General features: G+C 42.5%; 2 protein-coding genes across 4 annotated transcripts; one reads left to right on the top strand and one right to left on the bottom strand.

Annotated features, from left to right (window-relative positions):
• Positions 1-412: 412 nt before the first annotated feature.
• papss2b (3'-phosphoadenosine 5'-phosphosulfate synthase 2b) lies at positions 413-16385 on the top strand. The gene is made up of 12 exons (XM_035404817.1): positions 413-609; positions 7679-7793; positions 8683-8918; positions 9214-9352; positions 9917-10035; positions 10476-10589; positions 11500-11611; positions 11907-12112; positions 12408-12543; positions 13292-13560; positions 13791-14020; positions 14117-16385. The coding sequence occupies exons 1-12, from the start codon at positions 580-582 to the stop codon at positions 14256-14258; spliced, it is 1848 nt and encodes a 615-aa protein (XP_035260708.1). The 5' UTR covers positions 413-579; the 3' UTR covers positions 14259-16385.
• atad1b (ATPase family AAA domain containing 1b) lies at positions 16259-24160 on the bottom strand. Of its 3 annotated transcripts, none has more exons than XM_035404820.1 (10): positions 23647-24157; positions 22181-22368; positions 21956-22054; positions 21277-21397; positions 20384-20584; positions 20043-20149; positions 19785-19874; positions 19350-19400; positions 18978-19114; positions 16259-18461 (listed from the first exon to the last, which is right to left on the bottom strand). In XM_035404820.1, the coding sequence occupies exons 2-10, from the start codon at positions 22352-22354 to the stop codon at positions 18341-18343; spliced, it is 1101 nt and encodes a 366-aa protein (XP_035260711.1). In that variant the 5' UTR covers positions 22355-22368; positions 23647-24157; the 3' UTR covers positions 16259-18340. The 3 variants fall into 3 exon arrangements, with proteins under 3 accessions (XP_035260711.1, XP_035260712.1, XP_035260713.1); XM_035404821.1 differs by having other exon boundaries at positions 23651-24157; XM_035404822.1 differs by lacking the exon at positions 16259-18461 and having other exon boundaries at positions 19066-19165; positions 23647-24160.
• Between the last annotated feature and the right edge of the window lie 734 nt (positions 24161-24894).

Raw genomic sequence — 24894 nt, 5'->3', positions numbered from 1 at the left:
TCTGTACGTAACGCGTACAAGAAGAATACATTTTTTGATACTGAATTTTCAACTTAGTTAACCTATAATGGATCAATGAAATAGAAATGATACTCCAAAGTCTCACATTTTAGGCTGCAGTCATTTTGGCATCAAGTTATGGAAGTTTAGATGTTTTACCCTTACTATTCTATAATCGACATACTCTTTTATAAATATCATGCGACGTAACTTGTAAATAACGTTTATAAACGCTTTGGGTTTAGCCTACTGAACTGAAATTCAGTAAGAACGAGTGTTTTATAGTTGCAACCATTTCGTCAAGTTTCTTTCTACCTCTGCCTCTCGTTTCGAATTGCAGATTGTCGTGATACTGACGCGTTGGCGAAAAGGCAATAGGCTATGCAGATCTAGGAGGAGGGAGAGAGGCTGGCTCAGGGAAATGCTACGTGTCTTGAAGTTTCCAAACTCTCCCTCTTCGTTCTGATTAATATCTGCGGGCTAACCATCTCTCTGCTTCAGTCTACTATAAAGTAACACAGCCCGTCTAGTCGTCACAAGTCCTAACCTTCAGCGATCCTTAACACCGAACCAATCTGTATGATGTCTGGAAACAAAAAGCAGCGAACGGTAAGTCTTGCCATCCCAGCTCTACTAACCAGCTAGCAGGCTAGCTACAATTTCTGATTCATCTCGACAACTTCAGTGATGGCCAAATAGCGAGCGAACGGTAATGTGAATGACTGTGATTTAACGATTCGATATATACAGCTGTTATGAAAACTATTTTAAATACGATGGTAAGCCCTTTTACGCTGTCAAAGTAGTAGCTATGTATTTAAGTTGGCCGTGTACCTATCTAAACTGTTGGATGTTCAGATTTAAGGTTCATGCTATAGTTCAGTGCTTATTGTCGCTTGCTTGGCAGTTCGAAATGATCTATCTTGAGTGTCATACAAGTAGGAATGGTCGCGGTCTGTGCAAACTACAAAGTGACAGTTCTGCGATTGAAAAAAAAGTAGCGTATGGCGTTACTCTAATGTCGTGTCTACGTAACTAAACCACAAACTTGTGTACACTGCACTGGCCAATTAGCTACAATTTAGCCTAATACTTATTTTTTGAAGCTCGCCTTCTTCATTTCCGAATGTTACTATTTATCCAGGCAATACAGTTGGGAACAAATAAAACATCATGATTTTCTACAACTGAGGGCCGACAAGTTTAAACCGTAACGCTACACGTTTTTTTTATCGACAGGCTGTATAATATCGAATCGCTATGTACACTGGTATTTTATATTTGCCAAGCTACTTGCATTTTAGAATTAAATTCCAGGTGTTCATTTGTTTAGTCTGAATCCCATGGAAATATACCCTTAAACAAACGGGGCTGTCAAGTTTTAAAACAGCTTGTCAGAAACACAAGGTTTGCAGATGAGCTGCCATTCAAATGATTAGGTACTGCCACATATAATCTGCAGCTACATGCCCTTAAGAACTTCGAATATACTTAAATATATTTCAAATATGTCGACATTGTTGAAAATATAATGACATAGTCCTACACAATTATTTCTGACATTAATTGTACATTTTATTTTAATATATTTATTTTAAGTCATACTGGGAAGATTGCTGGAATTATTCGCATTGAAATGCCTTTCACTTTTAGAGCAAGTGACAATCGGCAAAACAAACATGGGGCATCAAAACGAAAAAAGTATATGTAATATGTGATGCGTTTCTGTTCTATTTTTGTCAGATAATAACCTAAATGTAATGTAAACTATTATGTAAGCTAATTTTGTGGAATGCTCTTCATTATCCTATTTAAATAGTTTAGAAGAGTTTTTGCAGACATTTTGGCCCAGTGAAAGCATTGCTGTAATCTAAATGTTGTTGGATTCGTGTGACATGATAGACAAAGAGGTAACAGCATGGGTAAACTGAGGAAATTACACGTCGTATTACATTTATTTGCATTGCATAAATACTACATATTTTGATACTATTCAAGGTGTATGGTAAGTTTGGAGCGAAATATGTTCCCTGCTGAAAATTCCGTTTTAGCCCAACCTGAGATGGTCCTGCTAGTTTAAGCTGTGCTATTGACACTTCCAGCTGTTTGTAGCTGTTCAATCAGTTTAACCCGCTATTCACCCGCTTATAGTCAGCTACTCTACCAGTTCAGCCACCGGTTTACTCTACTAGTTTAATCGCCTCACCTTTGACCAGCCACAGACCAGCTGAGACCAGCACCAGACCAGCTATGACCAGCTAAGACCATCTTGGAATCCCAGCTGAATTTTCATCTGGGAAGTAATCCCAAAATCTGTAGAATACTATTTTGTAAGTAGATTATTTATTTAATATTATTCTAATGCAGACAACTGTTAAAATATCTGCATTTAATGCTAGTTCTGAGGTAGCATTCTTTGTATTGCATTTGTAAAGCACAATGCCAGCTTAAGGGAGACTGAGTATCTTACCTTGGGTACTTCTGTCTTGGATGGTATTTCCTCTGTATGTTCTTTGACATTATCTCATCTCATCTGAATCAAATAAGGTGGAATAAACACATACATACATACATACACACACACACACACACACACACACACACACACACACACACACACACAGTATATTTCAGTTATTCAGAGTTGTATATTGGGCATGAGGATCACATCTGTGAGGGAAAATGTCCTTTTAAACTCAATTAATAACCCCACACCATAGCTTTCATAGTCACTGCATTCTAAAGTTTACCAGCTTTTCATTTCTGCGTGTCAAACTTTGACAAGTGGCTACATAATGTAGCTGAAAGCATAGATAATGGATTTGTTCCATGAATCAGAGTAAAACAATCTGACCAAGAACAAATGCAGCATGTGTATATGAGAACTAGTGAATGTGAGTGAGTTTAACCTCGGTTTATCGCCCCTCTAACATTCGTGCCATTATCTGGGTAATGATTAAACCGTTACAGGGGCAAGCAAGGCAAAAGCTTTGATTTGCATTTAAATGGTCATTACGGCAGCATGTGAGGCGTTTGCCTAATTCCACTGCATTTTTATCTTTTCTTACATCCTCAGGCCCAAGATTCCCTCGTGTTCTGGGAATGTTTCCACAGCCTAAAAGAGCTGTTTACACAATCCATAAGTCTACAGTCTAGAATAAAATGTTAATCTACTCGACTATACTCGCTGCTGATTGGTTGCCAGAGGTCACAGAGTATTTTGAGGAGCCACTCCACAGTGCCCTCTGCTGTGTTTGCCCTTCTCTCAGTGAAAGTACCTTTATTCAAAATAAAAATGGTCTTGACAGGTACACCATTCTCCGTTCAACACCTATATATCCTGAGGGCATGGGATATCAAGAACAAACTTTCTGAATGCTTACTGCAGGCATGCAGGACTACTGGTTTTCCGATTATTGCTTCTGAATACTGTGACTACTTCCGGCATAAGTCAACAATATTCTTGCCAGCAACAATACAGTGAGTTGAATAAATGACTTGCCCAGTGCATGTTGGGATAGGCTCCAGCACCACCCAACCCCCCCCCCCCCCCCCCCCCCAGCTGGTGAACCCTGATCAGGAATGCACCCTATTCTATTTGATCTAACTTTATGGCCTAGACTAAGATCCACGTAAACTAAACTAATATATGAAACCAGAAATTGGCACAATTCTGGTATAATTTTTAATGTTAGGACAGGCATAACCAGGCTTAGCAATGCTGAAGTTAACCTCAGTGCTAGACATCCATATTGCCGGTTGAAAGTTTTTCTCAGCAGTAATTGCTCAGCATACCCTTCTCAGTGTCAAAAATAACACTGGTAACTGTGCTGTAATGGTCTCTTCCACTTCTATATATCTGCTTGTCTGTTTGTCTGCCTGTGTATACATTTTTATGTATTTCTTGTTGGTATTGATACCACTGTGTATTTGAGGATTTATAGTCATGATTATCGCATAGTTATTGCATTGCTTTTATGTAATGATTAAATAGAACCTCCTGAAGTGGCAGTCACACCTAACCTGCAGATAAAAGGTAGAGTGATTCAGCCGTTTCCATCAGTAGGGCAGAGGTAGGAATGACTCTTGGCCTACAGAGGATCCAGTGAGGCTAGACTTACCCGCCCAGCGCAGCCGGCAGGAGGAACAACGGGTCATTGAGCCGTTCTGCCTGACGGCGACACTGGAGCGCTCTGTACCTACGGGTGCTACGGAGACGCTGGTCCGTGTGAATGAAGCTCAGATGTCACGTGGCACAGGGCCACTCAGTAAGAGGCGCGGCGGTGGTGTGGGGCTGTGGGCTGCATCGTCAGAGTCCGTGAATGGGCCCGTTTGTTCCCCCCCCCCACCACCCTGGATCTACTGTAGAGGCAGTGATGAGAGAGCGAGAGAGAGCAAAGCCAATTTGTCTCCTTCGAGTGTGCACCCGGCATTTTGAGAACACTGTACCTATTTGCTAGTTCCTGTAAAGTTATCTGTCTGGACCGTAAGACCAAAACTGTGTGTCTATTAATTCTCCCCATTTTAAATACAAAGGCCATTAATGCGCTGTAATTATATTAAGCGTACTATTCTTTGCTCTATATTTTGAGGATACAACTGATCTTGCCTCCTGCCTGATATTATGTGCTGTAAACAGCTATGGAAAGGTTAAAACATACAAGGACTTGTATACCAGTAGCATGGCAGCCTCCCTATCGATTGTAAGACGTTTATTGCAATAATTAGAATGTGTTTCAGATTTCTGTGCTGAATCTGTTTGAGCCCTGTAATCTTTAAACAGAATCACACTTCATACAGCCAGGTCTCTTTATTATATTTGACTTGCGCATGTTTGCAGTGCAGAGGTTTTGGCTGCTGGACAGAGAGAGTGAGTTGACTGTCTGGAAAGGGCTGGCACCAAAGCACTTCACTCAGCTTGTTTCCTGACTCTGCGTGTGTGTGTGTGCACGCGTGTGTGTGTGCGCGAGCGCGCGTGTGTGTGTGTGTGTGTGTGTGTGCGCGAGCGCGCGCGCATGTGTGTGTGTGTGTGTGTGTGTGTGTAGTGCAGTGAAGAGAGGTGGGGGTTGGTCAGTGGGGAGGGGGGGGGGTGGTAAAATTTGCCACATCACCATTTACACAGTGGTCGCATTGTCTTGAGCTATGCGTACTCTGAGAGTGCAGCATGATGTACAGGGCTGTAAACGCTCAGAGGGCCAAGCAGTTACCTTCTCTGTGAAGGCCCATAAAAATATGTATATTTACAGTACTCAGGTCTTACTTCAAATTGCTCAAGTTCAATCTATATTTCTGTCTGTCTTTCTGTTTCCATGTGTGTTTGGGTTTGGATGTTTTTGTTTTTTATTGTGATATTTATTTTTGTGTAGATGAGTATAATTCAGACAATTCTGCCTGTGAACATTGCTTTGAGTTATGAAGTTTAGGTTTCTAAGTTACAACAATTCAGAAAGAATGGAAGAGAACATGCTTTTATTTTTTTATGTATTATTTGTTTTTTTTCCCCTTTGTGTGGCCTCGGCCTCTGGGCGGAGTCTGTACAGAGTACTCCAGCAGTCCAGCAGGCGCTGGCAAGAATCCTCACCCCGCATGACTTAATTAGCGCAGACCTACTGTTTAAATTCCTGCCCATCGCATTGAGCCACCCCTCATTCTGTCTGAATGAAAGCTTCTGGCAAGGGACCCGCAAAGGCTGATTTATTCTCGCAGTGACCAAAGCCGGAGTCACGCATCTCCACAGGGGCTGCGTGGTGGTCTAGCCCCCCCTCTCGCCCCCCCCCCCCCCTCAGCATCCTGGTGGGGGCCTGGGGTGCGGCGCAGCTAGCTCTGACAGTCAGCGCATTGACTGCCTCTCTGACAGGTCGGCCCTACGCGGAGCTGGGCCCCCCCCCCCCCCGCCCCCGATTACGTAAGACGCTGCCAAGTTCAGCTGGAAGCAGTGAGCGAGCTGCTATGTGGCGCTCCCTGGAGGATCGGGCGAGCGAGAGCGGAGGACGGGGGCCCCGCAGCGGGGGCTGTTGTACTGTACCGCAGTGCTCCAGAGTTCAGGGTTTACTGCCCTCTCCCGCCAATGCACTCCGCTTTCTGTTAGAGATTAGGTAATGCGGCTGACACAATACTAGAAGCGTTTGTTTTCTCATTCATTCAAGTGCTCGTTCTTTTATCTTGCTCTTACAAAGCAGCAAAGACCAGTTTAGACCAGTTTATTTTTCATTGTTTAACTTAAGTACCAGGGATGCAGCCATATGTTTGATTATTCAGATGTCCAACCATCAGAACTTAAAAAAAAAAGATTAATAGGATGGGTTTTTGGATTTATGTTAATTTAGAAAAAATATAGAGTAGTCAATATTTGTACTCATACTCATCAGTATTCACACGTTAGCTGAAGTACACTCCATAAATTAATAATTTTTGGCCTGAAGTGTGAATGAATACAGAGCAACTTGCGATGAATCAGGAACACAGGAACAGCTACATGCAGTTTCATGAAATGCATGAAGATGGAAAAAAAAGTATGATTACATGAATTATTGTTATATAAGTAATAAAGGCCTGGAGTCATAAAAAGTCAAAAAGGGAACTGCTCTCACTGTTTTCTTCTGTTCCAATCACATATGCAAGTTGTTTTGCTCTTCAGCTTCCGTACTGGTTGAGAAAAAAAATGACTTTCCACATACTGAACTGCGTACCTGTACCAAGCAGTGCTGAGCAGCGTCTCTTGACCTAAATTGCCCGTCTGATTTGATGTCTTTTCACAGGCAAACCAGATAAGTGCCCCTACTATCTGGCAATGTGAAGAGTTTTATAAGTGACCAGATCACATTGTAGTGAAAGCCAAAGTTCAACCAAAGTTCAACCTTGGCACGCGGGCAGAAGTGTGTGAAAGAGCTGGGAACTTTGAACCGCCTTTGACGCCACATGGTACATGCTACCAAAAGAGCACTTATGTGCCTGTTTCAAGAGCATGAAGCTCTTTTTTAATTTGGGGAGATTTCTAGCCTGATAAACAAATAATTCATTTGTTCCACGGAAAGTTTTGTGTGTGATGTCATAATGAAGCATTTGGTTTTTTTTCCAGTTGATTTTGTTTTTATTTTTTTTTGGTGGGGCTCGCTATGCGTTTCAATTAGTAATTTTTTGTGTAGCTGGATTGTATTTTTGTGTTGCTGATGACATACTATTGCAGCTGTGCAGTGGCATATGTTATCAGTATTTAAACTGATGAAATAAATCAGCACAACGTTTTCACTAAAAATAATAAATAACATAATTTCAGAATTTTTATTTTGTGTTTTCTCTTACTATTTACTACCTAGTCGCTGTTGGACATGTTTCTTGGTAACATGACTATGCACACTCTCTTTTATTGCATGTAGACTTTGGTTGCCATCTATAAACCGTGACAAAAAAGTCACTCATTTTCTATTGAACTGAGGATTATGAAGCTCTTCTCCAAACATTTTAATCTAGTCTGATCCTCCTGAGACTGTTTTCTACAGTTCTGTTTGAAAGCAAAGCTGTTCGCTTTATCGTGGCGTGATAGGCTAGAAGCCTAGCCATTTAGGAGCCATGCAAATTTTCAGCCAGCGGGTGTAGTTTCAGTATCTTTGCTGCGCTCACTGTTCTCTCACTGCTGCCGTCAGAGGCGCTGGTGTGTAAAGGCTCTCTTTGGTTTCAGGTTCTCCAAAGGTCGACCAACGTGGTGCTGCAGGCCCACCACGTGAGCCGGAGCAAAAGAGGCCAGGTGGTGGGCACCCGCAGCGGCTTCCGAGGATGCACCGTCTGGCTGACCGGTAAGCAGAGAGACGGCCACGCGATGCTCCGGCACCCGTTACTGTGTAAACCGACGAGGAAGCGGTACAGTGAAATGGGTAGGGCTCTGAACTTAGGGGCTGCTGGTTTGACTCCCAAACTGGGGCACTGCTGATGTACCTTCAGCTCGTCTAACCAGGTATCCACCTGTACGAATGGATTGTGTTTAAATAAAGAGCAAAGAAACAAGCACGAAACTGTTCAGACCCGCGGTGCAACTCACTTCCGTAGACACATTTTAGCTGCCACCACCTGCGCATATGTCCGACTAAACGTCCGTGAGTGAGTGACCACAACTTGCCGTGCGTAGCCCACGGCGGCAGTCCTGCCTGCACGCCGTGGGAAAACAAACTGTGTCACTCTGGACAAAAACATCTGCTAAATGTCAGTGTAAATCCAGAGTTGAAGCTCAGATTGTGGTTGCATTGCAATGCATATTAAGTTGCTAAGAGTGTCTGCTTAACAGGTGCAATGTAAGAGTTGTTTTGCTTTACACTGAAGTGGACTTCTGGACTTTTACGTCATAATCACCTGCTTCTATCCTATGGCACAATTATGAATGAAAATGTGCAGCCTGTAATTCTTTGAGTTTTTTTCCCCTTCAGTAGTAGTTTCACACCTGATTTTCTACGGCTTAAAAGATGTAGTCCATGCAAATAAATGCCATGATAAAGGCATTGTTTGAGTTAGAACATTGGTTTTCATCATTCTTAGTGAGTTTAAATTGGAGTCTTGGCAATAATGTTGATGAGATTACTGGCAAGCATGATGAATTTACTGATTGAGTACAGGGTCTGTGCCTACCCTCCATTAAAATCTTTTTAGGATGATTAGTTTCACGAGCTCTGTTTGTTCCAACCAATCACGCAGGTCTGTCCGGTGCCGGGAAGACCACGATCGGTTTCGCTCTGGAGGAGTACCTGGTCACCCACGGGATCCCCTGCTACTCCCTGGACGGCGACAACATCCGCCATGGACTGAACAGGAACCTGGGCTTCACCTCCACCGACAGGGAGGAGAACATCCGGCGCATCGCCGAGGTGGCCAAGCTGTTCGCCGACGCTGGCCTGGTGTGCATCACCAGCTTCATTTCCCCCTTCACTAAGGTGAGTGGAGCTGGCGCAAGGAGATGATTCTCATGCCCAATATGGCGCCTTGATGAAACGGATGGTTAAAGATGCGTTGGCATGATTGGCCTATACAGGACAATGAGGGACGAGTCAAGGAAAACAATGTCTTAACACAATTCATTTACGTTATGTAAGATACAAGATACTTTTATTGCCACACCAGGTTGGTGGAATTTGATTCCAGTGCAGCATATAGGTGGGGTCCTCCCAATCACATGCAACGACACATAGCAACAACACACAATGCGTTGAAACACTGTGCCTGTCTCAGGATCGGGATGAAGGCAGGAAGATCCACGACAGCGCCGGGCTGCCGTTCTTCGAGGTGTTTATCAACGCCCCCCTGGAGGTGTGTGAGGAACGGGACGTCAAAGGCCTCTACAAGAAGGCCCGCGCCGGCGAGATTAAAGGTGACGTGGTCTCGCATCGCTAGGCATTCCCAGCCGTTTGTAACAAACGTCATGGTGTTTATTGTTTTCGAGGCTAAGCAGACATCCTGATATACATCAGTTAGAGTGAAAAGCAAAACCATTCGCATGAGGAAAAGAGCACCTATCCCAGCTGAAAATTTCCTGGCAGCTGAAATGTATGAGCAAATTTTTAGTAGCATGACGGTTTGGTTTTCAATGGACTTGGCTGAAAATAACCTGTCTGTTTTGTTCAGCGCTGCTGTAGTCATTTCTGTGCCAGCCATACACCACCAGGGAGCAGCTGAGACATATACACACGTCTTAGGCAGTTACCTGCAAGCAGCTGGCTAGTTTACACGTGGGCCTCACAGTATGCAGGAGCGTTTGAACAGATCGTAGCATAGGCATATCTCACAACTAGTGACCTGTGTCATAGTCTGATAATGACACAGCTCAGACTCAAACATGTTACTACAGGGTCCATTCTGCGAAGAATGAGCAGCATTACTGAACTGCTCAGGAGCCCAGGTTTGTCTGACTGTAAACTCTCCCCACTTTTCACAGGCTTCACTGGCATTGACTCTGACTATGAGAAGCCAGAAGCCCCTGAACTGGTGCTGAAAACCGGGGAGATCAGTGTCAATGAGTGCATCCAGCAAGTGGTGGACCTCCTGAAAGAGCAGGTGAGCCTAAGGAGCTCCTTCGGTCCCTCCCTCTTCTGCTCTAAAGACCCTGTGCAATAAAAATCTGAATTTTGAAATAGTTATAGGTACATAGCATACATAAATGATTTCTTCCTGTGATTAACAAAGTTCTTATACTGATCACTACAAGAGGATATGCTATTGGTCTATTGGAGACAATATTTATTATCTGTTTATAAGTTTGTAGAAAGTATACATCTTTACCCTGTGGTAACACTTTATAGACTAAAAAGAAATGTGATTACAGGGGGTTTAGTGTGTGTCAGTGTGCTGCTCAGTGAGGATCTGCAGTGTTTGCTAGTGGTACAGTGAAGAGAACGGTTGTGAGCACCCTCTGTTGGGGTGACTGAGAATGTGCTGAAGGACTCTGTGTGAAGGGAATTGGATGAAACCGGCTTCTCATGCCTCTTGGTACGCAGGGTATTGTGCCGACCGGCCTCATGGAAGAGGTGAACGAGCTGTTCGTTTCCGAAAATAAGCTCAACCTGGCCATCGCCGATGCCCGCACCCTGCCCACCCTCAGCATCACCAAGGTAACCTGCCAGTCCCCACGAAAGAGTAACAACTGTGTATGCCAAAAAATGGGTTGCAATTTTTATGGATGGAACAAGATGGACACGGAAGGTATTAAAAACGGTGTCATGTTACACTTTTATTGCTATGGCATTGTAAAACTCTTGTAAAGCAAGGGAATTTTGTTGTGTCACTGAGAGTCATCACGTTATCTTTTATGTTGATGTCACGCAAGGTCCCCGACTGTCATGCAATGTTTTGAAAGAGTGGAGTTATCCTTTCCCTGCTGAATACTTACCCTAAATATCTGTGAGAAGAAACCAGTTCAGAAAAGGCAAGGAAATTGCTGTTTTTGAAAACAGTTTAGTGTTTGCACTCCAAGGGGCGGTGTTTGCAGGACACTGACCCCTCATTGGCCTGGGTTATTCAGATCATAGTGCAGGGACAAACTTTAACTGATAACTAATAAGGTGGTACATGAGGGCTGTTTTTGTCAGACTTGCGTCATGTTTTATCAGACTTGCGTCAAATACATTTTCTGTACATTTGAAATGTGTATATATATATATATATATATATATATATATATATATATATATATATATATATATATATATATATATATATATATATAAAGTGTGTGTGTGTGTGTATTGTACCATGCATTTAAAAAAATACAAAATCATGGACAAAAATATGTAAAACACATTACATGTATTCTACCCTTTATTCATTATTAGACAATCAAATCCAGTGATAGTAAATAACATAACAGGTCACAGTGAGAAAGCAGTGAATTGTGTGAAATGTGCCCTTTGGTACTGCAACAGGTGCACATGAAAACCTGAATCATGTATCGAGTTCAAGATGTTTCTAATGCTACAGGCTGTGCTTCTTGTTCAAATGGTCATAGTTTCCTGTTTCCTGCAGCTGGACCTGCAGTGGGTACAGGTGTTAGCAGAGGGCTGGGCCACCCCCCTTAAGGGCTTCATGAGAGAGAGGGAGTACCTGCAAGTCCTGCACTTTGGCACGCTGCTCGACGGTAACTGCAGATTCTGCATTATTAACACCATTTTAATGTTACGTTCTTATGTATAGAGAATGCTGACGTTGGGAATTGTACACAACTCAAAAAAATTCAGTTGATTAAATTCAGATTACTCCATTATATTACGTGGGGTATGGAAAATTGTGTTCACGTACAGTGTGCAGTAACATTTTTGAGTTTCTACTGATAAGTGCAGTGATTCCATAATTACTTTGAGGCAGTCAATTAGCGATTACCAAGCTCAGGTGTCTGAAGTGACTCCCCTTCTGTCGCTTGGCCGCATTGGCAGGTGGCACCATCAATCTGTCCGTGCCCATCGTCCTGCCCGTTTCCACGGAGAAGAAGCAGAGCCTGGACGGCTGTGCTGCCTTTGCCCTGGAGTACCAGGGTCACAGGGTGGCAATTCTCCGCAACCCCGAGTTCTACGAGCACCGCAAGGAGGAGCGTTGTTCCAGGCAATGGGGGACGTGTTGTCCGCAGCACCCTTATATCAAGGTAGCATTTGCCTTCCACGTTAACCTGGTAACCACTGCCAGTTTAGTTCTTTGCTTCTGTTTTATATGTTTGTTGAAGATAATGCCATGCCTTGTGTGAGTAATGATGATTGCCTCTGCCTGACGGCAATGGCAGTGTGACAGAATCGGTGTCTCTTGTCTTTAGGATTACTGATCAAAGCATAAATAAACCTAGTATCACATTTGTTGCATCTGCAAATAAAATCAGTGCACCTTAGTCCAGAGTGTAAACGGATAAAATGTTAAAAAAAACTGCTGTATGTGGTGTTTAACAGATGGTAATGGAAGGCGGTGATTGGCTGGTTGGTGGCGACCTGGAAGTGCTTGAACGAATCAAGTGGAATGATGGTCTGGACCAGTATCGTTTGACTCCCCAGGAACTGAAACAGAAATTCAAGGCAATGAAAGCAGGTGAAATAAAAAATTCACGGTTTTCACAACCACTCCCACACTGTCAGAGGGATGGCTCCATAAAAGACCACTCATGTTCCCTCCTCCTCAGTTGCATGACTGATTGTCAGATTGTTTCAGCACCCTGGGGATTTTAGATGGCAGGGTGTATTTGAAACATGGCTGCACTGTCTTGCATGATTCAAAAAAAATTTCTCAAGAAGACATTTCAACATACTATACTCGATTGCTTTCAAAAGAAAAAGGTCCTACCAATTTTACATAGAAATGAAAAAGAGAAGGGTGAATAAGGAAGTATTCTGTGAGTTCTTTTTTTCCCACTCCACCCCCCCCTTTTCAGTGGACAGACATTTTTTTTACCTCCAGTATACAGTTTACACATCAATATCTTTTACATTTATACATCATTATATTTATGATGAACTATATATTTGCACAATATTGTTTATATTGAAAGACCTCCTTTCCCACCCCAACCCCCTCTCTTTTGAGGACAACTTTTAATATTTTCTGTGTTTACTTATTTACCATTTCACAATATTGTTTATAAAGATAATTCCATTATCAAGCATGTTTCTCCAAAAAAAAAAGGAACTTTTCATCTCTCAGTGTATTAGAGTTTAACCATATGGAAAATTTGTAAAATTTGTCCTGTATTTTCTGAGGATAAACTAGCCGATTTATATGGCTTATTCTGAACTGCTTTTATTTGGCTGCTGATGTAACTGAAATCTTTTTCATCTGCCAGACGCCATCTTCGCGTTCCAGCTGCGCAACCCCGTGCACAACGGGCACGCCCTGCTGATGCAGGACACCAAGCGGCGGCTGCTTGAGCGGGGCTACCAGCGGCCGGTGCTGCTGCTGCACCCGCTGGGCGGCTGGACCAAGGACGACGACGTGCCGCTGGACTGGCGCATGAAGCAGCACGCCGCCGTGCTGGAGGAGGGCGTGCTGGACCCGGCCTGCACCATCGTGGCCATTTTCCCCTCGCCCATGATGTACGCTGGGCCTACGGAGGTACTGTGTCTGCCCCGTGGCTGAGACCCCACCCAGTCCTCTCAACTCACGCACCATATGAAAACACACAGGGCCTCGGAGGACATTCCAGGCAAGACAATTGACCAAAAGCATTTGTGGCCATTTGTGGCACTGTTTTGTGTCTCTCGTTCTCTGCTCTCTGTGGGCATAATCTGCAGTCATTCCTCCCTGTGAATATTTACATAGTGTCTATTTTTCCGTACCCCCAGGTTCAGTGGCACTGCAGGGCCCGGATGATAGCCGGCGCTAACTTCTACATAGTAGGCAGAGACCCAGCTGGCATGCCCCACCCGGAGACCAAACAGGACCTGTACGAGCCCACCCATGGGAGCAAGGTGCTGACCATGGCTCCCGGCCTCACCTCCGTGGAGATTATCCCCTTCAGAGTCGCGGCCTACAACAAAGTCAAGAAGGGCATGGACTTCTACGACAAAGAGCGGTGAGCCAGGCACCTGCGCCTTCGCAAAAAACAGACACCGCCGGGTCACAGTGCTATCCCTCGCTCACTCGCACTGTCCCGCCTTGCCTTTCGCAGACACAGCGAGTTCGAGTTCATCTCCGGAACCCGCATGAGGAAGCTGGCGAGGAGCGGGGAGAACCCGCCCGACGGGTTCATGGCTCCAAAGGCGTGGAAGGTCCTCACGGAATACTACTCCTCTCTACAGAAGGACCAGTGAATGGTCCATCTCGCTTCTCCAAAAGGCATTGGGTCCTACTTAGGCGCAAGGAAATGAAACATTCCAGTATCTGAATCTTTCTTTTTTTACTTTTCCTTTTTTTTCATGTGTTATGTTTAGTCTAAAAGCATATGTGTTTTATGATATAAATGTAAAGCTGCCTTTCTTACCTGCATGGTTTCATAATTTATTTACATTCTTGATTCTGTGATCATTTCAGTCGTGGTGACGAAGGTGCTAGGAAGCAGATGAGGGTGTTTTTTACTCTGTTGTCAGAAGTGCTGTTGAAACCGTAAGTGTGATTACAGCTGTGGTATATGGCAAGCAGTACTTGTGACACATGCTTGTGTGCTGTGGTTTTCAAGTTGTGCAATTCTTAGGAAGGGAAGAAGTGAGGTTATGTCTGGTCCCTGGCTTGGGATTTCCCTTCCCATTATAAATAAATGAGGTACATGCGTCAACTCATTGTCACTTGGATATAGCACAGAAATCAACATTTTTTCTGTCAAGCTGACTTCTGTGTCAACTGCGTTCTGTAGACAGATTCCAAATGTGACATACACTCAGTGACCATTTCAGTACACTTATCTAGTATGGGGTAGGACCCCTTTTTGCCTCCAGAACAGCCTGAATTATTCAACAAGGTTCTGGAAACATTCCTTAGGGATTTCCGTCCATGCTGATTGCATCATACAGTTCCAGCAGATTTTTCAGCCGCACATTCATGCTGTGAACTCTCATTCCGCCTTGTAACAGAGATATTCTATTGCATTGAGATGTGGGGACTGTGCAGGCCATTGGAGTAAACTGAAGTTACTCTCATGTTTGTGGAACCATCTTGAAGCAAGGCAGGATGGATCATGGATTCATGATGTTAACGTCAAATTCTGACCGTACCATCTACATGGCACAACAGAGATGATGTCGGTCCAGTTTTGGTGATATTGTGCCCACTGTAGCCTCATCTTCCTGTTCTTAGCTTACAGGAGTGGAACCTGAAATGATCTTGTGCTGCTGTAGCCCATCTGCTTCAGAGTTTGACACGTTGTGTGTGCAGAGGCACAGATGCCCTTCTGCACACCACTGTTGTAAACAACTGTCATTTCAGCATTCATGGGCTTTCGGTTAGCTTGAGTGAGTCTACCTCTGACCTCTCTCATAAAAAAGGTGTTTTCACCCACAGAACTGCTGTTCACTGGATTTTTGTTTATCGCACCATCCTCTGTAAACACCAGAGGCTCTAGTGCGTGACAATCCCAGAAGGGCAGCGGTTTCTGAGATCACATCTTCCACCAACAATCATGCTATGGAGAAAGTCACTTATCATGTGTCTTGCCCATTCTAATGCTTAGTCCAGCAACAACTAAACCTCTTCACATGTCTGCATGCTTTATATACCGGTTGCAGTGGGTGTTTGGAGGAGTAGGCTATTTGCATTAATCTGCAGGAATACCTAATAAACTGGCCACTGAGGGTAGACTGATGAGAACCTGTCACTGTATTAGATGCCAGAACATGGCTTAGAATATGTCATATGAAATTACTTAAGTTTTTAACAGATATGCATTTTTTTAAAACATTTGCTAAATCCTAAACATTTCCAGTTGCTTGCTAATTATATTTTCAATAGCTGCCAATGTTACAATTGTCATTATTTTATGTAGTAATGTATTATTATTTTCAAATCCTCTTTTTTGTGTTGTGTTTACTCTGTAAGAAAGGACAATTCATGCCATCAGTTACAAATTCAATGGTTAATTCCTGTATCCTGTACACAAAACTCAAGTGCCTTTTTCTGTTGAATGTCAATATGAATGTACTACTGTGCTTTTTGTTACCTTTCTATTTAAAGCTGTGATTGGATGCCCAATGAATGATGTAATCTGAAATTTACATATTTTCATATCTGAATTTACCTGATGAGTAACTAAAGGTAAGGGACCATCAAGTGTATAGGGATTGCCTGCAACAATGGGGATGCTTCACATGTGTGAAGGATAAAAAAAAGTATTTATTAATGTCAATCTTTGTGCCTTAACTGATTATCTTTTAATATTTACAGTAGCTGCTTACCATTTAAAATTTATAAACCAGAGTTTTAGTAGAAATTAAAACTTTACATTTATTGCCTTTTTGCAGTGTCCTTTGTCCACATTCAGACTGTGCCTGAGTTCCAATAAGCATACAAGCCTTTTTCACACACCAAAATTGTAGCATGCATTGAAACCTTTTACCCCCATACTTGTTGGTCCTAGATGCCCAACAAGGGCATTTAGGTTTTTAAGTATTTATTTCTTACAGAGAAAACTACAGTGAAGGAATGGCTGAACAAAAGTTCAGCTTGCAAGATTATTTTCAGTATATTTAATCCTGTTCTCAAAAACTCCCAATACATACCCATAGGTCACATGGTTGAACTACAAAATCAATTTTGCCACATTCTGCAGTTGCAAGGACATCATTAATTAAGTTCAAGGTGTTAGGGCACACGACTGCTTATAGCACCCTGGGGTAGTGCAGTTTTCCAGTATCTTCAAATATGCCACTGCTAAAATATGCATAAAACCATAAAAAGTAAATATGCTCAGTTTTTGCATGTTATAGTGCATGCAAATGAGTACACTTTAACAGTCAGTCCATATTTACAGTATATGGTGTAGATGCAGCATTCATTTTGAGATTTTTAAACTAGTGGAAGACTGCAGACGTCAAAAGCAAAATAATTAGCCTAATATTGGCACTCATTTCCTATTCAAAGAGCCGATCAGCTCCCCATTATCCATCACACTTGTTTTCTTGCATTTAGAATTTATATCTACTTCTGTTTTCCTTATTTAACACACAAACAGAAAGGGTGTTTTAACTGATGTTTTATTAAAACAGCAGTTCAATAATTAAGACCAAAATGTAAAACACTAAACATGACCTCCAAATATAGTTCACAGAAAACTTAAAACAAACGTAACATAGAATTGGCAATTTTGTCTTTGCAATACATTTATTTATATTTTCCAACACCCTCATTTTACTTAAGGAGAAATTTAAGTCCATTATATGCAGAAAAGACCCATTAGGCGACTTGATTCTCCCCATACATTCTGCTTGTATTGTATCACGCCAATGGAACAAACTGTACAAGCAATGTAAAATCAGCACAAGAAGCATTGTACAGCAGCGGTTTGTCAGTGTACCTCTGGGCTAACCACTGAACTGCCATTCAAAGGAATGAGGTAACAACTCCACTTCCATGACTTGAGGTAACGAGGAACAAGTCAAGAGAGCACCATGCGCAACCCACTTCTCCTCCTCTTACCGTAAATTAGTAATATTAGACCAGTTAATGAAACCGCTAACCTAAACTATGTCAATAAATAATGGTTCCATGTACTTGAAGAGTCATAAACCAAAAGAACACAGACGCCTTCAAATCTTGAATCAAATTCCCCTCTCCACCTCCACTACGGCAATAGTTAATTTTCAGTCCATCATCTTGAACTCCGTAAATGCACCTCATCACTTAATGCCAGTAGTTATACCACCTGGCCCAGGGTGTTCAACAGTCCCCATTCTGGCCATCACCAACCCTTAACCCCCCCCCCCCCAAAAAAAAACCTGTTATTTAGCACTTTTCCACCATTTCCATATGGATAAGAGTTCCTCATTCCTCTTTACTGTAGCAGGACATTTTTTTAATTATTAATTTTTTATCAACAGTCAGAGGCACCCGGTGTACCCCTTCAGATGTACTGTAGAGATTTTGTGATATCCAGCACTCACAGATTTTTGGAAGAACAAAGAGGATTTCAATAAAGAGAGAAGCAGCGTTCAATGGGAACAATTGCACGGCAGAACCCCTGAACCATGTGGATCGTGGTGTGTCCGGAAGATTTCCGAAGGAGTGACTACATTCTCTCCTTTAAATCCAGACCGTGCCTGTGCTCCCCCTCCACACCTTGAAACCAGTTCTTTATTTTTATTTTTTTTTTAAATGATGACATATAAACTTAATTGGGGCCGGGGGGGGGGGGGGGGGGGGGATTGTGTGAATCCTCTCTCCCTGGACCTCTTCCCCTGGGGCAGACTCAGTCCAAAGTAGGGTGCACCAGAACATTATGTGCTCCTGCAGACTTGGACTTCCTCATTTTCTGTATGGCCTTCTGCAGATCCTGCTGCTGGATTGGCCTGATGTAATCCTCTTCCGGACTGGGGAGGCAAAAAAAAAAAAAAAAAAAAAAATACACCAAGTTAAGTTGTGAAACCACAAAGCCACTTAAGCACTTTCTCCACAAAATAACAGGCTGTTGTCAATCTTAAAGTTGTCATTGAACATTTACTTTGAATTGGGCAAGCATGGATTTCTCAAAAGCTTCAGAAAGTAAAAGGGCCCTTTTCTAAAATCCCCACCTGATCTCAGGAATTTATTTTCCAATATAACATTCCTAGGTGACTTGAAAGTTAAAAGACTAGAGGCCAGTTTCACAGATGTAGCTTAGTCCTGGACTAAACTGAGTTTTGTACGGATCTCCATTCAAAATATAATTTCGTCTAGGACCAGGTTCAATCCGTGTCTGCGAAACAGGGCCTAGACCTCATAAAACTTCAAAATTAAGATGAAGATGGCCGCGGTTTCTCAGCTGGCCTGACAAACTGACTCCGCTCTCTGTGGCAAATCACCCCTGGCCGAATAAAACGCACGACTGTAAAAGCTCTGAAGCATACCAATTATCAGCCCGGCTGCTGTGAACAAAGTCCCTGACGCAGAGCAGCGCGGCGTCTCGGCACATCTCCCGGAGGTCACTTCCGGAAAAGCTGTCCGTTTCCTTCGCCACGTCGCACAGGTCAACGCTGGAATCCACCTAAAACAAACACACAGGAATATAAAAGAATACAAAGACAACACGAGATTTCTTCACTTTTGGTGAGGCAGTGCTACACTGTATTGCACAGCAGAAATGAATGCTGGAGCTGGAGATTAAGCAGTTAGGTTTATCTCTCAAATAAACGTATTTATGAACAAGTAATATTGTTTTAAAATATCTTATACTCAGTAAATTGACAACGTTATGCATAAATGCATACAGGGAAACTTACATTTTCATTTTCCAATATAAGCTTCAAGATTTGTTCCCTCTGTTTTAGATTCTGAAAGGACAAATGAATACATTAAGCCACTCAATTCATACACATAAAAATACTCAGACACTACTCAAGAATGCCAAAGGAAAAACAATCAGGAATAAAAATGAATGATTCTGAAGTGCAAAACCAGTATTTTTTGGTTTGTAAAATTAAAAAAAGTTTTTCTCCAAGCCAACCTGTGAAAATTCCAAAACTCCATACCCAAAGGCATGACATACCAATGGAAACATTGCCTGACAATTTCTAGAGTCATTTCCGTGATGGTCTGGACACCTGTCTAAATCATCCAATGCGATCCAATGTTTCAAACTATGGTCATCCAACCCCTGCTGCTGTACATAATTCCATATGCTGGTACATAAGAGGCAGCAACCCAAATAAACTTACAGGCTGGTTGATGTGAAACCTGGTAGGCATCCTCCTAAGAATGGCAGAATCCAGATCCTGCGGGCGGTTCGTGGCTCCCATAATTATGACCTAGACAACAGAAAAGAGATGTCAGCAACCCCCAGATTCAAGGTTGTTTCATAATTTTCCCTACTAGCTACACAATGTAAAGGTGGCAGCAGACTATCTTGCGGGTCATCTACGAGGACAAAGGTGGTTGAGGTGCCTTTAGTTCCTATCCTCATGTGAGGGACTCACCTGGCAGTTAAAGTCAGTGTCCAGCCCGTCCCACAAGCTCATGAACTGGGCCTTCATCATGGCCGTGGCCTCGTGGTCAGAGCTGCAACGGCTCCGGAGGAACGAGTCTGGAACACGGGGGGGAGAAGATCAGCCTTTGAGCCACGACAACAGAGGTGCTTATCGCACAAACAGCTAGACGTGTTACAGAGCACGTCTGAACTGGAGAGGTATCCTCAAGACAATAGGAGTACTGAAGTTCACTGTCAACCGTGGAGTCATGGTTACCCAGACATCCCCCCCCCAACGCTCATTAAAAATCACCTCAGACAGCTGAGGAAAGTAGCGAAACGGGACGTTACCAATCTCATCAATGAAGATGATGGAGGGCTGCAGCTTCATGGCCAGCGAGAACACTGCGGCCGCGAGTTTCTGGGACTCTCCGTACCACTTGTCCGTGAGGGTGGAAGGCTGCAAGTTGATGAAGCGGAAACCCGCCTCTTTGGCAGTGGCCTTGGCGATCAGTGTCTTGCCACAGCCAGGAGGCCCGTACAGCAGCACACCTAGAGAAACCAATGCAAGGCGAGCGAGGGCAGGTCAGAAGGGAACAGCACTCAAACAAGGATACTCAGTGTCACTGGTGTGACGAGCCACTCTTATGCTAACAGCTCCCCCTTGTGGACAATATTCAGCCTTCTAAACACAAGTGTCTAAACACGAGTGAGTTACAAGCCAGGTTCATGAAGTGCTTCGCACCTAAAACGCCTTAAAAACAAAGGCTGCCAGAAACCGCACCACCCTTCCTGTAGCCTACTCATATAACACCGCTGAAGCAAAGCAAGTGCGGGCTGATTAGTACTTTGGTGAATGGACTCCTGGGAAAACTAATTTGATGCGGCAAGTTGCTGGTGGGCCAGAAGGGACACGCTACCTAAAGACTGAATAGAAATCCAATGCCCCAGCATACTGAAGGGGCAATGCCGCAAAGGTTAGGTCCTGACTCACTGTGGTCCTTGAATTGTGAGCCCTTGTCACTTTTCGAAAGAGGGGTCTAAACCAGGGTCTCCTGGCCATATTCCCACAATACCTATTACAACAAAACGCCTTGCATTTCCTACCCACATCGTCATCGTCACTATGACAGAAGGGTTTTCAGTTCACTTATCTGGTTAAATAAAGTATGTTTACTTCTGGCAATGTGGACATGTAAGCCTACCCAAAACTTATGAACAAAAAAATTTACCCACAGTCTCACCTTTTGGCGGCTGGAGCAGCCTGGATCCCTCAAACAAGTGTCGCTTCTGGATGGGAAGTATGACTGTGTCTTTCAGCTCAGTAATTACATCATCCAAGCCAGCGATATCACTCCACTGGACCTACAGGGACACAGTCACATCAGTCATTTTCAAATAGTAAGAGGGCAAAATTATTTTTCCTATTTTCCAGGAGTAAACCCATAAGTTTGCCCACGATAAATGCATCCTTTTTAACAATCACATTGCGATTAAAGCAGCAATGGCAAAGGAGAATTTGATCCACCATTTGGCTCACGTCTCAGAGCTCTGCAGCACCAGTGTTCACACGGTGCAGCAGTCACACAGTACAAGACATCCCAGTTTCCTTCCAAAGCAGAAAAAAAGACGTGCAGCTTTCCAAATAACCTGCAGTACAAAATTTCTCCAATGTAAGGTATAATTTTGTATTCCCCACTGATTATGTCCTTCTATATATGGGCAAGCGGAGTAGACAGAAAGTTGCAAGATGTGCTGAGGCGGCAACAGTCAGGTCCAGAGCTATGATAAAACTCTCCCACTGTCTCTGGCTCTTGACATTGCCCCCAAAACTACATGACAAGCTGCATGGGATCCTGCCTTATTTAAACACAGATATTTGGAAGCAAAATGATTCACATGCAACAAATAAAGGTCTGTTACCTGCATACTTAAAGGGTCCACCAAATGAGCAGCAATGCTCATCTCATACTCTGACAACTTGACATTCGTCACACCAATCTTCCTCATGAGCTTCTCTGCCTGCCAAATATGCCAAAGTCAAATTTAATATTACGTTCCACAGTATTTGAAAATATTACGATTAAACTGCCAGGTGGTACTTTGCAGTGATAGTATTAAAATAAATAATTCGCATTTACACCTCACCTGTTTCTGTGCCTCAACTTTTTGTTTCCTTGTGGGATCAATAGCATCTACCATCCATTTTATGGTAAAATAGGTCACAGCGCCAAATATTGTCAGACGGAAAAGTAAGCCTATGACTTCGTTGCGGCCTAGGGGCCGAGTAAAATTATCGGCAGGAATCTCTTTCAGCACCATGGTCTTCACGAAATCTAGCAGGAACAACGAAGGGCATAGTTAGAACTGAACACCACAATTCAATGTTAGAACAATTTGTTAAAGCGATTAACAGTAAACCTGATTCGTTTGCTGTAATCGGGAGGTTGTTCGAGGAAAACAAAAGTGAAACCTAGATTAAGCAAAGTCACCTGTCAGCTTTGTTTATTCGCTTTCATTTCGGCTTGGTACGTTTTCTTACATTCATACAAAATCTTAGGTATGTCATTTATTTTGGCTTTTGAGAATGGGATTCGTACTTTTTTTGTCAATTGAACTTTTAAATAAAAAAATAAAATAAACATATAAAGATTTTTCACACGGCACATCAGAGTGTCATGCATGGCACACCGGTTGGGAAACACCAATTTATGCTATGCGTGTCTATACAAAGCAGGCTAGTTCTGGCTAATTTTGATCAACCGCGATACTATTAAGTTGAAATGGACCTTAGAATACACATTGTTCTGTTAGCGAAATCAAGGTAGCCATCAAGCCATCTAATAATAGCTTCCTGGTACTAGAACTATGACGTTTAGCTTGTGGTGCTAAACCCTGGCCTGTAGACAGATGCGCCATCACTTTCCTATTTAATACGACAGCATTCGAACAAGGTATTACTCAACATGACAAACTACCTGGTTCAGATTAACTTAGTTTCATTTAGCTCGTGAGAAGATCCTCAGGTTTAACTTGCCAATTGAAAGGGCACTTTGAATGTCATTAATAGCTAAACAGTAGAACGTTGGTCGTTGCGAAACTTCAGGTATTAGCCACACTGCTAGGCGCAATGACAACAAAATTAATGTCACGTGTCATAAAGACAGCAAGTCAAAGTTAACTGCAGTGCTAGCTAGCAAAGCCAATTTGGCTTGACAACAAAATAACACGCTTTCTAGCCATTTTAAAATTGGGAACCAAACTACTTAGTTCGCAGGTTGTGTGCGCAGCTATTTGTGGGATCACTGCTTACTTAAATTTGATATGTGGCCAGCTAGCTAGTTAAACCAATTCTTAGTAGGTTAATTTATGCCAGTGTGTTCACTCAGTTATAGATAAATGCGAAAGCTAACAAGATGACCTTCTGTTTAGTTAGCTAGCTATATTAGCTATCAGAGATCGGGGTGGTCCTCATCAAAAGTGCTGGTTGCATGCGTCTGATAACGTAGCTGGAAGTGTGACCGTAACAACGTCAGCACAAACATTATTAATACGAGTTATTTGTATTATTGAGCATTAACACAAATAAATAATTCAGTTACGAAGGGACATACCTACCTCCTCCCTCCACGCTGGTCAAACGCTGGAGTCAAGATCCAGGAAGTGGAAAAGGTGATATAAAAAAATTGCGACGAGTCTCACTACTTCGACTGCCGTGATGGAAACATATTTTTTCAAAAAGGTTCCACTAGGTTTTTTTTTTTTTTTTTATACAATCGAGATGGTTAATCTGTGAATCAACCTTAAGAGACGTATTCAAATAATGTATCGTCAATAAAGCTTTTTACCAACACAATGTATGACAGAAGCATGAAAATTATTTTGCACACTTGCACTACTGTTTAATAACGAGTACAGATTATCTTATATTTAGTGCTGCGTAGATTTTAATCAACTAGCTAGCTATGCCCTTGGCTTTGACTGGTTTGATAAGAAAAAGATGATTTCATCAAGGCGTCAACACAGCTATGTAGATAGACCAAATTATGTGCGCAACGGCTGTTGTGAATGGATAATCACGAAGAAACAGTTTCGGACAATCCTAACTCCGCAACACCACTGAGCGGCAGTAGGATGACGTAATCTCCTGAAACAAAAGACGGTTTTATGGTAGCACACAAATATACCATTCCGATTAGCGGTGAATGTTCATTCCCGAGTACATTATACCGTCTTTACGATTCGCAAATATTTTGCAGGTGAATAATTTTTAAAAATGTAGATGTACAGTGATATTTCACTTGCGAACCTAAATGCAAAGATTATACTGTTCTTACAATCAATGTCGTCCTCGGCGACGAATTTCTAGTTCTTTTATTTTAATATTTGCAAAATTATAGCTTTTTAAGTGGTTGTCCACTGCCTAAGATTATCCTAAAGTTGAGAACAAATGGCATAATACTATACAGTCATTAATTCCTGTGACCACGTAGACCCTACATCATTTTATTCAAAATACATAAATGAAGTAAAATAATAAAATGTTAATGCTGTTGCAAAGGGGGCTTTCTAATATTTTTTTCCCTGAACAGAAGTACTTGACCTACGTAACCTCATCTACCCACACACACACACACACACACACACACACAGGCTTTCTGTGTACGTAACAATATTTTTTAAAATTAAAAATGGCCTCTAAATCACATCTACAGCACCCTTCTCTACTTGGTACAATAATAAATAACATGAAAATAATAAGACAGAATCTAAAACTCCACTATTTTGAGCAGAGAAGTATTCATGATTCATTGTATTGCTGTTCATTTTCCTTTTTAGCTTTAGAGTGAAATTTCACATCT

Source organism: Anguilla anguilla, chromosome 2 (genome assembly GCF_013347855.1).
Source record: "Anguilla anguilla isolate fAngAng1 chromosome 2, fAngAng1.pri, whole genome shotgun sequence".
In the NCBI taxonomy this organism is placed as follows: Eukaryota; Metazoa; Chordata; class Actinopteri; order Anguilliformes; family Anguillidae; genus Anguilla; species Anguilla anguilla.
Note: the sequence above shows the minus strand (reverse complement) of the source record. Positions and strands in the feature narration are given on the sequence as shown.

Bases quoted from the DNA above. Each gene is read 5' to 3' on its own strand.
- papss2b (XM_035404817.1), top strand. From the start codon at position 580: ATGATGTCTGGAAACAAAAAGCAGCGAACG. The intron at 610-7,678 runs GTAAGTCTTGCC...CTTTGGTTTCAG, and splicing joins GAAACAAAAAGCAGCGAACG to GTTCTCCAAAGGTCGACCAA. The intron at 11,612-11,906 runs GTAACTGCAGAT...CCGCATTGGCAG, and splicing joins CTTTGGCACGCTGCTCGACG to GTGGCACCATCAATCTGTCC.
- atad1b (XM_035404820.1), bottom strand. From the start codon at position 22,354: ATGGTGCTGAAAGAGATTCCTGCCGATAATTTTACTCGGCCCCTAGGC. The intron at 21,398-21,955 runs GTAACAGACCTT...GTGTCCCTGTAG, and splicing joins TGGACCCTTTAAGTATGCAG to GTCCAGTGGAGTGATATCGC. The intron at 19,401-19,784 runs GTAAGTTTATTT...TTGTCCTTTCAG, and splicing joins GGTTTCACATCAACCAGCCT to AATCTAAAACAGAGGGAACA.